The following is a 17,938-nucleotide window of genomic DNA, read 5'->3' as shown; positions in this document are numbered from 1 at the left end:
ACCACATACATCTGACTTCATACAAAGAGCTCTGTAGAAATGTGTATTCATTGTATTGAGTTGTAGGAGTAGGTTTAGTTACAGCTACATCCAGTACTTGAATGGATATTTTTGTTCACACATGATTCCCAATGACTATCAACATTAATGAATTTATCATTAAAAGTTAATTGAGAGGGAAGTTGAAAAAGGTCAAAGAAGTCAGTCCATTGGAGGAGGGCACAAGGGGGTTAGCTTTTAACTTTAGCATTTTTATTGACTCTGGCAAAACAAAATGAGCGGGCTCTGTAGGATTGTGCGCTCTGCATTGGCCATTCAGGCCTTCAGAGCCCCATTGTAGTACTTTGAAGAGAATGAAAGGAAACCCCACTGGTGGAAATGCAGTGGAACAGCCCCACAACAGGCCACAACTGTTCCCTTATGCATGAAAGGCAGGGACATAAAAGACAAGATGGACTTCTGAGGTAGGCCCAAAAACAAAGGCAACAAAAGTGCTGATCACGAGGGGATGACACGACTCGTCTCGGCAGAAGGAGCGAGGAGAAAGGGCTGCAGGACAATGGCACTCTCGGCCAAATGACACGTTGAAGAATTGAAAAATCCACACAAGAGTTGTCTTCTCAATTGACTAAACCCACAAGTGCTGGGCGAGTGTCTGCTGGCCCCGGTCAGCCTGCCAGGGGTTGGACGACATCAGCCAACAACGACTTTACAGTCCAGCATTCTTTCTTACAATCTTTTGTGTCCCATTTGGCAAATAACTTGGCAAGGTCAGTGATGGGCTGGGGTGATGCCTTCAACCCAGACACCAAAACCAAACCTAATCAAAGCATGTTGGGTTCCGCTCCTGCAGTTTCCGTTTTGATCTGTTGGCTGTCTGCGTGTCAGATCCATTTCTGTTTGTGCCATAAACACAATTATGCTGGTGCCTAACCTCCATGGAAACAGCCAGGCCAACAAAAACATGTTTGCTCTCATTCAAAACCGCCTTTGTTTTTAATGACACACTGGCTGCTTATATTTGCGCCATCATTTGAGAAGGCATAGTAACTAACACTTTGTTAATAATATTGCTTCCTGGCAATTTTCACTCAGTTGGGTTTCATGCAAATGTGTTTTTCCTTCTATTATAAATAACCAAACAGAAGGACGTGGGAGTGGATGTCTGCCATTGTGATCATAGAAATTTGGTTTGGTCTTCCTCAAATATGACCTACATTACCCTTTATGAAAGCTTGTACTACTTGTTAAGTTAAAAAGTGAACAGTGTGCTCCACCAGTGAAGGCCCTCCTCCATGATAGCCCCAGGCCTCTCCCACAATTCTTCACACATGCCCACTGACTCTTTCACTGACCATCATCCAGTCTGATTAATGGATCGATGTGGTAATTGATTAGTGAAGAGGAGGTGGGAATAAGAACATAGGTCAAACGTCAATAATGTCCCCGCAACAAAAGGTGGAAGACGTAAAATGTACCAGTGATAGCCTGCAGCCAGACCTCTACCCATCAAAGCTCAGGCCAGGCCAACATAAAGGCCCTGGCCCATTCTCCGTCCGGCCCTGCCCTCCCACCACAGCACCTCTTTTCTTTTGGTAATGTTCTCTGTTAAAGTGACAGGAACCATTCTGGGAGCTGCTTGTCAGCTCACCTTCATAAAACAAGCTGTAAAGCAGCAAATAGCAGGCTTATATTGCTTCATTATGGCAGCTATGCAGGATCACAGCGCTGAGCTCAGGGTGAGAGGGTCACCGTGGCAGTAAATGGAACGGGAGACAACTCTAGTGTAGATGAATATTATGGTGTTCAGGATTTGACCCCTGAACTTCCCTCTTTCAACATGTGGGACGGTTAACTTCATCTGCATGCCCCATATGACATATAATTATCAATGAGAGAATATTTTGCCTCATCATTAAGAATATTTAATGTTTACATTAAGATTTATATTATTAGATCATGAAACACAACATTTTACCTGTGGATCAATAAAGATCCATAAATTATCTGTAGATTTAGATATGTGACACATACAATTTTTGACATTCAGGCTTTCTAATCATCAATGCTAAACTCTTTCTAATGGAGACGTCTAAAGCCAGTCCTCTGTGTTTTGTAGCTCAGACTTTGAAAGAAGAAAAAATACTGTCTTTTTGTTTATGTGCAGGGAATAAATACTGAAACAAACTGAATTAGTTTTTAATAATCAAATAAACTGAATCAAAAATTGGAATCTGCCAATATGAGGCTTTTTTTTTACATACTGCCCCCTATGTTTTGTCCAGATGAATCTGTAAAACTATACTTTATTTACACTTGATATTTTATAATTACAAGAATTTTTTTTTTACCTCTAACTACCTCTATTGCATTTCATTAACACTGAGACAACAGGCCACAGGAGCAAGCGTAGGTGAGCTGTAAGTTGTGTTCAAAAGCTCCAGTCCTTTAATGCCTGGTAATGTTTTCACTAGCTGACAGTGGGGGCCCTGAGGTGGTCAATAAACGCAAACTCCAAAGTGTTCAGAGCCAGACCTGGTTTAAAACGACCAATGTGTCCACTTTCCATACTCGCAAATCTCCACCAAACATAATACGCTCATCTCCCCTCACCCAACTCCGGTATTCCCCCACCGAGTTCCTTCTGATAAAAATTCAAGCTTGGATCTTACTTTCAAAGAGAAACATTTAACATAAAACAACTTCTTATGTATACAGTACATGTAAAATGATAAAACTCTCTATCCAGGTTCAAAGCGTTGACATCTAAAAATAGCAGGTATTAGCAAGTCAAATACGCAGTGGTGCTTTTCAACATCTGGCGTAAGCAAGCTACATCCAAAGTAGCTGTCCTGCTTTATGTGGCTATCTGTCATCTGCACAGCCCCAGTAGCGCCAGGATCAGTCACTTATCTCTTTAGCAAAGGGCTGTGAGGCTAGAGTACAAGCACCAAACTCTCTGATCATTGTGTAGTAAATTGTCACTTGCATCAACATTAGCGCTCTGTAACATGCTAACCAGAGGGGCTAAAAGGGGAGACAGGCTGCACGCTCTGACACTTGTTCTCTGAGGGGTGGATTTCGGTGTCAGGATTACAGTGTGCGAGTGAAAGGAGGCGGAGGAGGAGAGAGAGAGGGGCCGCCGCTCTTTCTTTGGGGACCCATGTCAGGGGCCCGTCGTAATGGCTGTGGGAAGAAAAGAAAGGAGACAGTGAGCTGGAATGATTAATGATTGTTTACATTTAAGTGGGCTTTCAAAAACGGGCAAAGAAACCGGTGTTTATTGGTACAGTCTTCTTGACACTTGCATAAATGGATCTACTTGACTAGTCTTCATACGGCTGCAAAAACCCCTCAATTTCAGAATAAAAAAAGATAGAGGAGACAAAGAATGAATATCTTCTTTTTGACTGAATGGCAGTTTAAACCCTACATCTTAAAGATCAAAGGCACGCCATCCCAGAAAGCTCAAAACCTAAAAATAAAAAAAAAATCTGCACAAGCCATTATTTTCTGAATTTGAAGCTGCTGATATAAAGATAATATACAATTTAAAATTACCTACTGTTGGGGCTGGGTACTAGAGATGAATAATGTTACAAAGTTTCAATAAGGCATAAAAAAGTTAGGATAGTACAGTACCGATACCAGAAAAATCTTATAATAACAATTTTGATGCCTGGTGTCCTGAGTCAACACTGTACAGTTACAGTCTAAGCCCAAACAGATGATAAAAAAAATATTAAAAATATGTTTTTTTAAAGAATGTTATGTGTGGGGGGGTGATAAATATGTTAAGAAATATGTTAAGAAAAAAGTATTGTTCCAGTTCTGTTGTTGTGAATATCAATTGTTTAATTACTGCGAGGTATGGACCGGATCCTTCCCTATATGTTTTTTTTATAATATACTTCAGTTTGAACTGCAAAAACCTGCCTGAGCGACTATCAAAGAACACAAAACCCACAGTAGTACACATAACAAGAGTGAATGAAGCACTGGTCATGGATAACAAACAATATCCACTTGAAATGACAGTCTGGACTGGGGTGTGCCTGGATTTGGATCTGAACATGAAATCAGATCAGACACTACATCAGACTATGGGGATATTTGGCCTACAATGTGATATGTGCCCTGCGCCCCCTCCCCTCTCGGCATAGGCACAAACACGCCCCCTGGACCCCTCCTTGGACCTTGGAAAAAGTCGGACAGATGGGTGTACTGGAAAGATCCACTCAGGAGACCAGAACATGCAATGGTGCTGTCTGCCTGACGTTTGGATTTTGGAGAGAAACTAGAGTTTGGTGAAAAACAGAGTAGTTAAAAACGGGACATCTGTGGATTGTAGTCGTACTACCTCTCATGTGGGACAGGATGTGTCATGATGGAGACTTTTGGAACACATTCCTTTTAATTAATGGACCCCCTCATACTCACGCTCTGGCTCAAAGCTTCTCTCTACCATGCAAGTTGTCTGTGCCCCCAAGTGGTGGAAAAGGAGAACTGCATTGTATTTTTAGGCACAGTTTATCTTCACATCTCTGAAATAATCAGGTGTAATACAGTACATGCAGTAATTTTTGGACTAGTTTTATTATTTTAAAAGTTTAAATATTTTAATACAGTAAGATAAACGTTATTGATAATAAGGAAAATTGTGAATCAATATAGGTAAATACTGGTAAATTACACAACAACTTGCTAATAACTAAGATATTTTACAAACAACATGAAACCTATAGCCATAAAGACTTATCTTAAAATAAATTAAAACACACACACACACATTCCACAACTAATCTATACCCCAAATCTATGGAAATCTATCTTGGAAATCTATGGGAGTATTTTTTTTAAGTACTAGCACTCAGTCTGTCCCTTCCCCATCGTAGCATGCCTCCTTAGAGAGGAATTTTAAGTAATAAAGCTGATGCCTCCTGTAGTGCCATGATGACGGACACTTCATTCTTTTAAGCGACAGGGATGCCTTTTGCCCTCAACGTCTGCCCAGCCCCAAGCCTTTAATTAAGACTGGCTTAGGCTGGATTGATCCTGACACACCAGGAAGTTTCTTGAAAATCTGACTACCAAAACTGTGGAAGTATTATATAGGCCACAGCCCCCCTTGTAGCTGCCCAGAGCCCCTCCACACCCCCACTAAAAAAAAGGATTACGAGTTGAGAGTGCACTTAGACCTTGGATGTCATTCATATTTGACACCAGGGTTGGGTTCGATAACACTTTCTACATCTTTTGTCTCTGTCACATTAGTCACTTTCTGCACACAATTATCAATACAAAAATACACATTTAAATAAACACAGAGTTATTAAAAAGCTTAAAATCAGCCTCCTCCTTGAGGAAAGCTGTAATAAGAAAGCATGTGAATGATGCCAGCAGAGCATGTAAAGTGTGCGCACCACATGGAGAGAATTCTTGTACTGGTTTTTACCACAACATCCCCAATGCCGCTTCAATGACGCTCATAAATGTGTAAAAAGACCACAACTGCCAGCTGTCAACTTTACACTAGAGTTTTATGGAAAAACAGAAGTGACAATGACATTTCTTGTGGTAAAAGGACAAAGTAGAGAATGTGACTCTGGATACTAACCAAGGTGCCACACTGGCCCATTCAGAAGCAGTTGGGTTTGACAACCTGAGGGCCTTGGACATGTTCAAGAGGAGGGCTGGTGATATGTTGCGGTTGAAAGGAGAAGAGTTTAAGTTCTAAGTAAAGGACAGCCTGAAGGAGAAGTCCACCCATCCAAGCTGTTACATTTGTGCAACAGCTTGTACATGAAGCATCACTGAAACTGATCTTTATGGTGAACTTGATGCAATAAAAATATTGTAAAAATTATAAATATTTAGTGAAAGTGACAAGACAAAGCCTATCCATCTCTTTTTGGCTTTAAGTGATAAACAGGTAGTAGAAACTGAGACTGGTTTGACATACTCTTGCAATAGTCCATATATATATATATATATGATTTAATAATCAAGATTTAGAAAAATTGTGAAATCAAGGATTATTATGAAACAAGATTACTACAGACTTTTTTTACTTGCAAAGAAGGGTTATTGGGCTATTAAATTTAGTTAAAATTAGACTCATTCTAATTTAAACTAACTACATTAGATTACTTATCAATGCAAATATAAATAAAGCCCTTTAAAAGGTCCTAAATAATAGGACATGATAAGAATGTTGATGTAAAGAGCTTCTCCTGTTTGAAAGACTATACGGGTGTGTCTATAATTAGGGGTACATTTAACTTCAATAAAAAGTGGAAAAAATAGGTTTTGTTTTTTTGCTAAAATAATTACATATTTTACACATAAAGAATGATTTGACCATCTTAAACTTTTGTTATTTTTTAATTTTCCATGTTATAAAAGTGTTTAAATAACTAATTTTTCAGGTGTGGAATGGGCCATTGACATTTTATATTGATATGACTCAAAGTACCACACTTTTTATATCACATTTGTTTGAAAGTTTTTTTGTCCTTTTGGCACTGGCTGTAGTTCTTTTTTTTTTTTTTTTTTTTTTTTTTTGTGACAGTTTTAAAACTGTGAATACTGAGTAACGGTTTAATGATTCATTAGGCAGAATACTGACCATGACTGATACTTATTTTCATGCATAAAAATTATACATATTGTTCTTTGTGTTTTGGTAAAGGGTTTTATTGGAGTGATGCCCTGTGTCATTTTTTATGCAGTACAACCAAATATTTAAGAAATTATGGCTCAAAAAAGATCCAGATTATATAGAAAACACGTCAACTGGGTAATGTTATCCAACTGACGCTCTGCTGTCTGTGATAATGAGTATTTTTCAAATGTGTTTGTTGAAATCTATAATCTAACATGATTTTTTTTCATTTAACACTTCAGATAAAGTAAGAAAAATCAATGTATCTGCTTCAAAAGTCTAAAAACAATTGTGACTAAATCTCAGCAATGTCAACTGGATAACGCTGATTTTATAATGGAGTCTATGGGAAGTGTTACCCAGTTGATGCGTTACTCGGTTGACATTTTAGAATGTTGTGCTTAATATAGAGGTGAGACAACCCCAACATTACCATGACATATTGCTGCTATTAAGATCATTCCATACCTGATACCAAATCTAAAATCTAATGTAATTCTACACAAATATGTGCATTACCCAGCTGACATCTGAAAAGTTCTGAAGCTGGGTACGCAGTAAAATAAGATGATTCTTCCAAAGATGCAGGTTAAACCTGAGCAGTCTCTTTTCAGATATCACTCCAGGAAGGCTGAGGCTTCACTGTGGTGTTGAGTTTGTGAATTGAGAGTGAATCATTGCAGTTTTATGAGGGATTATCCAAGGCATTACCCAGTTGACAAAGCATTTTTGGATGAGCATATATGAAAGTATTCAATATACAAGTAATGGGCACAAAAGTTTTAAAACATTTAAATCAGTCTTTTCTGAAAAGCAGACAAGCAAAAAATGCTATTTTCAGCATATAAATTGATTGATTCTGCAATAATTAATAATGTCATTAGATCACTAAATTTTGTCCAAAGAGGCTCTGATGGACCAGTGGTAAAAACTCTCATTGTTTCCAGGAAATAATTGTACAATTCAGAAATAGAGTGAGCGGACATGAAATTTTCCCCTAATTATAGAATCATCCATAAGCAGTCCCTGCTCTGACTTCTATTAAAACTGATTTGTAATCATCCAAGTGTGTGATTTTATTTTTATAGCCATATTGTCCAGCCCTGTTCAAAATGGAACAATACTGAATTCAGGAGGTAAAAGTGAGGACAGGATGGGTCAGACAGCCCATGTACTATTTTAGACAGCACAGGCAGCAGGTACAGGAAGCCATTAGACAGATTCCATTTTGAGTTTATAAAGGTTTTCCTGAACACTGCCCTGAATGGGTGTAGGCACACAGTGCATGGAAATCTGCAAACTGACAGGGCATGGTTGATGACACGTGTAAGCTGTTTTGACTAAAATCAAACCTGTGACTCTGTTCACATTTGACTGTAAAGCCGTAATAAAGCTGCACTTCAAAAGAGCTGCATCCCTCCTCTCCCTGAAGAGTACAGGCCGGATGCAGTCTGAGCGTACGCAGAGCTATAGGCTAACACAAGGAGATGGTGATAAAGTCCTTTGAATTGTGCTGTGTAACAGGAGGAGCTCCTGCTCTGCCTTATGACCCTGTGCACTTCCTTCCCAACACAGACACAGACGCTAAACCACTGAACAATGTGTACTTCAGCATCAGGCGCTCAGAAGTGACCTCAAAAACACAAAACTCCAGATATCTATCTATGATAGTGTTTTGGTCTTCACTACCTTAGCTATGGCTAACTTTGAGCCCCACAAGCTCTCCACTTTGACTGTGGCTTCATCCTGTATTTTCCAATTATCACCTTTTAAAGGCCAGCTGGGTGCATTCCAAACCATCAGGGGGCCATTCCTTTTGCATCGCTGTGTGACAAAGTCATGCTCAAGTACCTTCATGCTAAAGATTCAGAGTGTACAGTTAAATAATACTCATAAACTCATAATATTGTTAAATTAAAACATACAACAATAAAATCATTGCTCATAGATTGAAGCTTCATCTTCTACTTCTATCTGGAAAGTAGCTTTGGTGACTTTATTCTTATTTTAGTTGATTGGGCATGAAACATTGACTTTCTGCATTTCCACAAATCGCAAGAGCCTCCACCACTGGGGCAGCCAGTTACCCTGGCTATGCTAGGCTGGTTCAATTGAGTAGTTTGGGGTGGGAGCACCAGTCCATTTGCTTTGCACATTAATGAACATTCTGCTTGTGCCTTAAGGCTGTCTTTTTTAATGCATGAGACTAGTTCAATGGTGTAAACCTGTGTTTGATTTCTTCTCAGCTCCCTTTGCCAGAATACATATAGCAGCATTTAACTGTGAATTAATTTTCATGTTTGGATGTACCCTGCTGAGGTGTGATGCTGCTGGTGCATAATCCAAAAGTGAAACACTACATATGAGCAGAGAGCACTGGTCTGTTTTCAGCTCAGGTCTGAAGCAGAGGGGTCACAGAGGCCAGTGCTGGGAGGACATTGTGAGTGGACACAAAAGAATAGAGAAAAGGCGAGCAGAGGATAACTTGTGCAGCTTAAGGTCTGTGTGCACTTCATAATAAGCATGACTCCAGCAAAGGACAAGACACGCATGTGCAGCCACAGCTCCGCACCATCATCCCCTAACACAGTGTGTCTAATGCTCCTATTTAGGCCCTGGGTGCAGCGGCGCGTGGCCTGAGGTTTTTGGGAGGGGACCAAGGAGAGCACCTAACCAGACAGCTGTGCCCCAAACTAGAGACAAAAGCCGAGGAAGTACCGCATCACGCAAGATGGGACTAAAAGGCGTTCCAATTTGACTTCAGTCTGCCACAACCTGCTATTTCATTCAGGTCACTTTTCATGGTCAAATGTGTCACTGCTAATACCACTCTACAATGACACATGGACATCAAGCACAGAGATACAAACTCATTACTAGTATTGTTTCTCATGAAGAGAGAAGCCATTTACTACCACTGTAATTTCATTAATCTTTTTTTTTAATATATATATAATATTAGTGCATGCTGAATGGAGAATATTGGTACAGTTGTCTCCTAGGAGGTTAGGTGCCTCTTGTCATGTTTTTATATTTTGTCTGTTTTTTAACCTGGACATTTCAAAATAATTACCTAGCAAAGCAAAGCATTACTATGGCTGTAGTTGACTGAAGTACTTGGTCAACTAAAGCCATGTCCTACCAATCAATTTGTCAACTAAAAAGGGGGCATGATAAAAGCTGTCAATACTATTTCTTTAGTTTTATCTGAGCCAGACTGCACACATAAGACTATTCCTGTGCGGGGGTTCATGCAAAAACAACTATTAGGAAACAATGTATTTGTATAAAGTAATATTAATGTGAGTTTTATATGCCTATATATCATATCAAATATCAAATCATTAGCCAACTCACTCACTAATTTATAATCTAAATAAAATGATTCATTGACTAGTCAACTAAGACACCACTGAGCGAGTTCTCAAGTAAACGACTAAAGGCCTACAACTCTAAAGGTTACTTAAACATGTTTACTCATAGTTTAGAACTTTATTTTGTTTATGACTAAAATAGGCTCTTTTTAAAGTTTTCATTTGCTTTTTTGACAAAGAAAATATTAATTTGAATTTGTCTTAAACAAATGGTTGTTCAATGAGCTCAGATAATGCCAATGAGTATTATAAATTGTGTCATAGTGTTTCTTTGGTCTGAACATGAACTGTGGGTGAAGAGGTATTCACAAAGGGGTGGTGCGAGTTGTTCCTGGCATTCATATCAATGGTCAGCCCTGTGATGAAATGGAAAACCAAATATTTAGAGTAGATCATCAGTGAAAAATAGGAAAACTATCCAACCCCAAAGCCCCCACATAAATCAGCTTCCTTTATGATGCCCTGGTGTCCATAGAAACACATTCACTTCGACGTCAGGGAGATGCTATGACTCAAAAATATCCACTGGTTCAAATTAGCCCATCAAACGGCCAGCTGCAGACGGGTTCCTGTGTGGAGAGGAGTGCAATGGAGGGATAGAGTTAAAGAGAGGATGGAGCAGGTTGTTGACCTCCCAAGGGTGCAGCCCACCAAACGCAACAGTGTCAGTTCTCTAAAACAACAATGTGTACAACAGAGGGCGGCTCAGAGTGGATGATATGGACTGGGCCTGAATCTGATATAGCTCAATAAAAACATCAAAAGAGAAGATAGAAAAGCACCCACAAGTACTTCATTGTTATTCACTGATTATTTCTCTCATAATGTAATCTCATTCAAGATTTCCAGGTTTTGAACCAGCTTAACCACTGCCAAAATAAATGACTTGTAGGTCTGTCACGATAACAAATCTTGAAGCATGAGACATTGCTACAGAGATATACAGTTAAAATGTTATTGGGTTACAACAAAAATACCCCAGAGCTCCCCACTTTTGCATTGAAATTGTACATACAGTAAATACTAAGCCCCAAAACATATAGTTTCAGCTTTTATGTACTAAACAAGCCGATATAGTAATTATCCTAACAGGCCCCATAACTTGTCACCTAATGAGATTTATATATCTCAACAATTTATCTGGGCTTGGGACAGGCATTTTTAAAAGTATACTAAATATTTGTACCTCTTTGGTGAGAATGGCTGTATCCTTTGAGTTCCTAGTACTTGAATTATCACAGTGAGCCAGACAGTCTCGTAGTAAACTGGCGATGGGCCCCGTAGTAAATTGTAGAAGTTCTACACAGTGGAGAGCTGTAGTAGCCATCCTTGGCACAGAGATGTGGGTCATGCTACGCTGTCCTCTCCCTCACCCCTGCACCAGAGCCCAAACCCTGATGAGATTAACTGGTCGAACCGGGCGCTTACTGCTGGTAAAACACAAACGCCACTGATTACATGAAGATTCAAGTTCCAGCCAACCACACTTAAGCTTGTCACTTGAAACTTATATTTTGGAAAAGTTTAAATTCAAGCCAAACAAGCTTTACATCAGTGCTAATGAATCAAGGGTGCAAAGAAGACTGAAGAACATTGTGCTTGTTTCAAAGGATGTGTTGGCTGACTCACTTGTCGGTCTGTTGCTCCGTCACCATTTTGTGACTTGTGCCATTGAGGCCAAAACGAGGCTGACGCGATTTTCAGTAGTTGTTGTGAGGAGGGAGAAGGAGCTTTGGCCAACCTTGCTTTGTGTTAAATCACCTCTCGGAATGGGATTAGGCAGGTCGGAATGCCAGGGTAATCACTCATTCAGAGGCAGCCAGGACAAAACAGACCTCCTTAAGGCGAAGGGGCAGGTTTTTATATAGCGAAGGAGCTTTGATTACGACTCCATCTTAAAACCCGCATCCGATGAGTAAAGACGTGCGCTGGTTTCTCCCCCCACATTTACTGGGCAAGTCGCCCTCCCGGGTTCCTGTAAATAAGTGATGTCACAGCGCCTAATGATGCCCAGACTACACTCAGCAAGGCCCTGAAAAACAGCAGCACTACTGTTAGCACACACAGCTCATAATAACCTCCATGTCAACAACCAGTTTCACTTTAACAGCAAGTTTGTTTTTCAAATGTATTTTTATTTCACTATTTTCAGATATCGATCATCATAGCTAAGAAAGACGTGTTGCTTGTGCATCCATAGAAACAGCATTTCACCTAAAGATGATCACATTTATGTACTAAAATTCAGAGGACAGTTGACTGAGGTTGCTTCTAAAAATATGTTTTAACTTATTTTCAATCAGAGCATTTCAGAAAAATACTTTTGAACAGCACAATTTCCCAGATCTCAACGGAACACCAGTATGTGAATTATATTGATGAAAAGTTGAAGGGAGTGATGAAAACATGTCTTGTATGTGACTAGCTGTGTGTTATGTAGACTGGCACTGACAGTTGTTTCCAGTTGCAACATTATAAAGGGCCCATCATAAAGCCTGGCTGGAGGAAGCAGGATAAGCGCTTGAGCCAAGGCAGTAAAAAGCTCTCTGGGAACTTGAAAGCCACACAAATGAAGTCTGCGTCTGCCATCTGGAAACAATAAACAAACAAAACCCAGCAGCCAAACAAATACTACCAATGCCATAGAGGGGGAAAGAGGCTAATGTAGCAGAAATTGTCAATGAGTGAAAGGAAAGAAGAGGAGCATCAATGTCTGAGAAACGTGTTGGGCATGGCTCATTAGCAGACGCTGATGGGAAGACAGACAGCCAGTCGACCCCGTGTACCAGGCCCCTTTGATGCTGAGGATGGCCCTGCTCTTTGAATGTGTGTGGTAGCACCTAAACCTGGTTCTAATGAAGAGGAACGCTCACTGGAGGCAGCCTGTCTGCAAACTAGTGCCAGTGATGAGACTCAAGAACTTTCAAAATGTTCAATGTGCCAAAGCTTTCTAAATATTCATTTATGTTTCACAACAAATTCTGAATTACTGTCTACTTGACAGTGATGAATGATAGTTGATGAAGCAGAACTAAGATGTGAGCAAGAGCATGTGTATCAAATACATCTCCACTACAAAAATAAAATCACCAAACATTTTCTTACTACTACTAATGATATTGTGTTAATGTTGAGTATATGAATTGAAAATGGACAGACAATAAACTATAAAAGCAATGTCAACTTTTTATAAACCATGCATATTAATGCATAACACTATGATTGTAAACACTGTAGTAAATTTGACCTCTTAACAGCCACTGTAAACCCATCTCCTTATAGCAACAATACAGACACCTAGAGGTTCCTTGTGGAATTGCAGCTCTTTTCTATAAGTGCGGTACAAGTAACAGCTCACCTTTTAGTATAGAACATACAGTGTGCCTCATCAAACAAGCCAACACCGAATATCTCCAACACACACGTTGTGCTGACGTGCTCTCCTTAACAAAGCACTATAAAAGTGGGTCTCCTAATCATTGTGGCGCAGTGTATCAGACAGGAAATGCTGAGTAAATTACACCTCATCAACCCAGAGCAAGCAAACCATCACCATGGCAATGGGCCAACCTCTATGCCGTGAGAAGAATCAAACCTGGCAAAAAGAAAGGGTAAAGTGTGAAGTGGAATTTTGTATAAAATACATAGTCAACAGACTTGAGCTCGAACAAAACAGAATATATTTTAAGCTTAAAATCTATTGAAAGTCTAAAAGCACTAATCTTTGTGTTTCTCTTAACAAATTATTGACAATAGCATTTCGACAGCACTGCAACAGCTGTTTTTATGTGAGTAAATAACATGGAAATATGGTGAATTTCTATAAAGCCTCTCTCTGAATCTGACCATCCTGCTTAAACTCACCAAATAAAGCACCGTTAGCAGAGTTTTGGAGAACAGAATTCTTTTGTTGAATTGTTCACACATTCCAGCCAGCCATGTTTATACAGATGCAATTCCATGTGCGCTGTAGGCTCCTCAGAACTCATCTCCTAAGGCAGAGAAGTGCAGCTGATCAAAGGCTTGGGCTCCGGTGCACAGACACTTGTTTTGGTTATTTTCTTTTGGATTCCTTTGGGGATACAGGGTGACACGTCCATCTGCTGACCGTATGCAGCCACCTTGGTCGTTTATAGGACAAGTGTATAGGCTTCTCTTGTCTTTCTTCCCATCCCACTCTGCTCCTTGCACCTCGTTTACTCAGCTGGCTCCAGACCGGACCCCCAGATTTGTGTTTTCTCATTGCAACATGTGCTAGCTTAATGTGCTGTAGCAAATTTCAAAAGAAAAATGAAATGGTTCGGTAAAAGGAGGTTTATTGTTGGAAGGAATCTAAACCATAAAAATTTAAAGTGGATATAATGTTATACATGAAAAAAAGTCTCTAACAGAGCAAATAAAATGAAAGTTGAGTATTGGGAATGCCAGGCTACCCCACAACATGGATTTGGTTACATAGTGGCCATGGTTGTTTTCTTGCCTGATTGGATTATGGCCACACACCTCTAACCACCAATCAATGGGGAAATGAGGTGTCAGCACAGTGCTGTTTATTCAACACTCATTTATTTTCTTACTTGAAGCTTGAGATCAGCCACTGAAGATACCAGATGAGGATAAGGGGCAGGCAAAAGCCACTACTAAGTGTGGGAATTTGTCTATAAAGTGGATTTTCCTGCACGATGCATAAAAACTACAACAAACTACTATAAGAAGTGTGAAAGTATAGCATAATCTGTCTTTTTTCTATTTACATAAACATGATCAAATTAAAAAATAATCATCATTATTAATCTAATTAGTGAAGAATATTATGCAAGCATACTCCTTGAAGCAACTGAGGTGTGCAACCAAATTTTACAGAATATCTTTTACTGTGTATGTTTGCGAGAAAAGACTTAAAACATCGTGAGGACTGGACTCACTAATAAAGAACTACAACAAAATTGAATTAGAGTAATGCCTGAAGCATGTATCAGTGTAATTGACTGAGGATTTCATTTAGATTTATGGCATCTATAAATTAACTAAAGTGTTACAAATGTATATTACAACGCAACCTTGTCTTGTTTCTGATCTGTTTTACAACTGAAAACGCTGGGCTTGTAACTTGAGGGCGTGCATCCACACGGCCCCAGCTGAAAAGAACTGGTAATGGGAAGACACCAGGAAGTCTGTAATGCTTCTAGTCAGCATGAAGTGCCATCAAAATAAAATTCTGCACAGTAGCTGCTGCTTTAAAACAACTGGAGCAATTGAAAATTCTCCTCCCAATTTATGCCAAATGTCACTTTATTAACATTCTTGCATGACTGCCAAGTGTCTGCGCTGCGTTATGCCCTTTCTCTTAATTGAAAACGTTATAGGGGTGCATTACACTTGGGGTTTTTATAAGCTGTGCTATAAAGCCCTAGCAGGCCCTGAGAGGGGAAACTGCCCATTAACTTATAAGGTCCAGGCCTTGGCTCGCTTAATTGACAACCTCTAGGCTACTTTCATCACTTGTCGACTTCATAGCGCCACTCAATGCTTCCTCCAGGATGCTGTTGAATCTTTGACATGAGGGTGTTTGTGACAAAGAGCAGCCCGCTGCCATGGCCAACGCGCAGGCTCGGGGCTGTCTATAAAACATGCACACACATTCCACTACAGCCAGGGAAGCAGCTACATTTAACCATAGAAAACACTGCAAATCAACATAAAGCCCATCACCATGAAGTAACATGGAGACAGTGTAATAAATCATGGTGCTTGTAGTCCATTACACTACTGGACACAAGCGCGTGGCGTGACAGTCACTTCACACTCTTCTCTCGCAGGATCATCAGCTTTGTGCCTCTGGAAATGCATGTGTCTTGAATTAGAGCCACATGTCAGAGTGTTGTTGACTAGTATAGACACATAGGCCTAATACAATATTGAACACACTTATTTTTTTACAACTGACACTCAAACTGTCAAAAGTTATTATGATGTTCTTGTCACATTTTAGTACAACAATGGGTGTTAACTCCACAATTAGAACAATGAAAACTTTACATTGTGATCGCATGACTGATAGTGCAGGCTATCTATTACTTGCCAAACCTATGTCAGATCTAAAAAAATATATGCAGCAAAAGAAAAACTCTGAATTCTGTAAACTGCTATGGATCTTACCAGGATGACTGAGGAATTACGCAGACATCTAAAAATGATTTATTATTATTATTATTGCTTCAATTAACACCTAATGTAGTCATTTTGAGAATAAAGATTAACTACTGTACAACAGACAACAGGCATGCATACTGTCCCGCCAAAAAAAATGACCAGGCTGTTCTTAGAAAATGTAGTCTCAAAATTATAGTAGCAAGCAATAGTCAGCATGTTGTAAAAGATCCATTGTGTTATACTCTACAAATAAGCCAACACAAAAAGCGAAATGGCTAAAATGAACTAAAAAGGACACAGACATCAATTTACAAAATGTTTTGAACAGTAAACAGAAAAACAGAAAAATGAAGAACAGGAGCACCAACCAAACATTTACGCGGCGCAATAAAGACAGTTCATGCTCTGGGTGATTTCTGATTTACTGTGCAACGCAATAACAGCTCCTCCAAACTCTTTATTTACATTTCCTTGGAAGAGTCGGCATAACCTTTAGCCCACAGACCTGCACGTGCCAGTTAGCAAAAGCACTGGCACGCAGACACATGCTAGTACGGTAGAGGGGATCTCTTTTTCAGCGCACCAGAAACGCTTTTTGTGCAGAGAAAAGACATTATATATCAAAACTGTTGAGACTCACTGTGGAAGAAGTCGTTTGGTAGTCCTGATTATGTGCGCAGCCATATTTCCTTGAACACAAAGAGCGGTGATTGGCTGCAGCAGCGTTCTCCCGGAAAGAGTTGACGTTCACTATTGGCTGTAGAAGCAAAAGGGGCGGGGTCTGGATGAAAGGAGCACATGTGGGGATTGAAAACAAAACAATTAGTAAAAGTATGGCAAGCGTGCTAAGATATGTTTTTTTTTTTTTTTTTTTTTCTTGAAATGTGAATGTACTTGCAAAGGTTGAACTTAATTTGTGCTTAATGATCACAGATGGTGTCCTCATTCAGAGACTTGGCTTTTTCAAAGTGGAGGAACAGAGACAGGTTGAACCCCACTACATAAGAAGACAGGGAAGTATAAAAGAGAGAGTGCGTGCCACCCTAGGAGTTCCCTCTCACAGCAGTGGCGAATTACTACCACTACCATCAGCCAGGTCCTAGTGCAGCAATGACACACAATATTTGCCATGATTAAGTCAGCAGGGGACCTATTCTAAATGTCATCTTTCACTGGACAGGCATGGGGATGCACAATACCAATAAGACACCTATATTTAAATTGAATCTCAACTTGAATCATTAATATATGATATGTAGACCTGAATTCATAAGATCACAATATGAACAAAAATATAGGCTATTATTATTAACTTACATAAATGATTCTTGTGGGATAGGGAAAAAAATGTCTATTCTATTTGAAAATTCCATTTCTGTGTTACTTGGAAACTATTCAGTTCCCTCCCCCTTTGGTTCATCGAACACAATTGTTGTCTACTAATCCAGTTTTGATAGCATTTGGCACACTTTCTTTGGATCACAGCAAGATGCTCAACTTCCATTCTGGTCTCCCCTAGGAACCTCCGAGACCAAGAAAGGAGCCGACACCAGGTCGCGCCAGAGCAGGAGGATTGTCTGTCTTCTCATAGAGCTAAGAAAATAATTTTTCATTCAAGTCACCCTTTGACCACAGACATGCACATGCACATGTACACCACTCCATTTTAGACAGTTAATGAAATATACCAGAATATGTTATTCTTGTCAAGTCTATTTGCTATCATCAAATAATCCTCTGTAAGTCA

The 17,938-nt window shown here is 39.6% G+C and overlaps 1 protein-coding gene across 3 annotated transcripts in view; it reads right to left on the bottom strand.

Moving 5' to 3' along the window:
• The window catches only part of clybl (citrate lyase beta like), a 64,203-nt gene extending 47,316 nt beyond the window's left edge, over positions 1–16,887 (bottom strand). For all 3 annotated transcript variants that reach the window (XM_055151278.1, XM_055151274.1, XM_020936201.2), the window contains exon 1: positions 16,832–16,887. In XM_055151278.1, coding sequence (XP_055007253.1) covers positions 16,832–16,875 — 44 coding nt within the window. In that variant the 5' untranslated portion in view covers positions 16,876–16,887. The remainder of the gene's footprint in view (positions 1–16,831) is intronic.
• Positions 16,888–17,938: the final 1,051 nt, after the last annotated feature.

Source organism: Boleophthalmus pectinirostris, unplaced genomic scaffold (assembly GCF_026225935.1).
Source record: "Boleophthalmus pectinirostris isolate CB_2022bp ecotype Guang Dong unplaced genomic scaffold, ASM2622593v1 HiC_scaffold_1, whole genome shotgun sequence".
Classification (NCBI taxonomy): domain Eukaryota; kingdom Metazoa; phylum Chordata; class Actinopteri; order Gobiiformes; family Gobiidae; genus Boleophthalmus; species Boleophthalmus pectinirostris.
The sequence above is the reverse complement of the archived record's forward strand: the minus strand, read 5'-3'. Positions and strand labels throughout refer to the sequence as shown.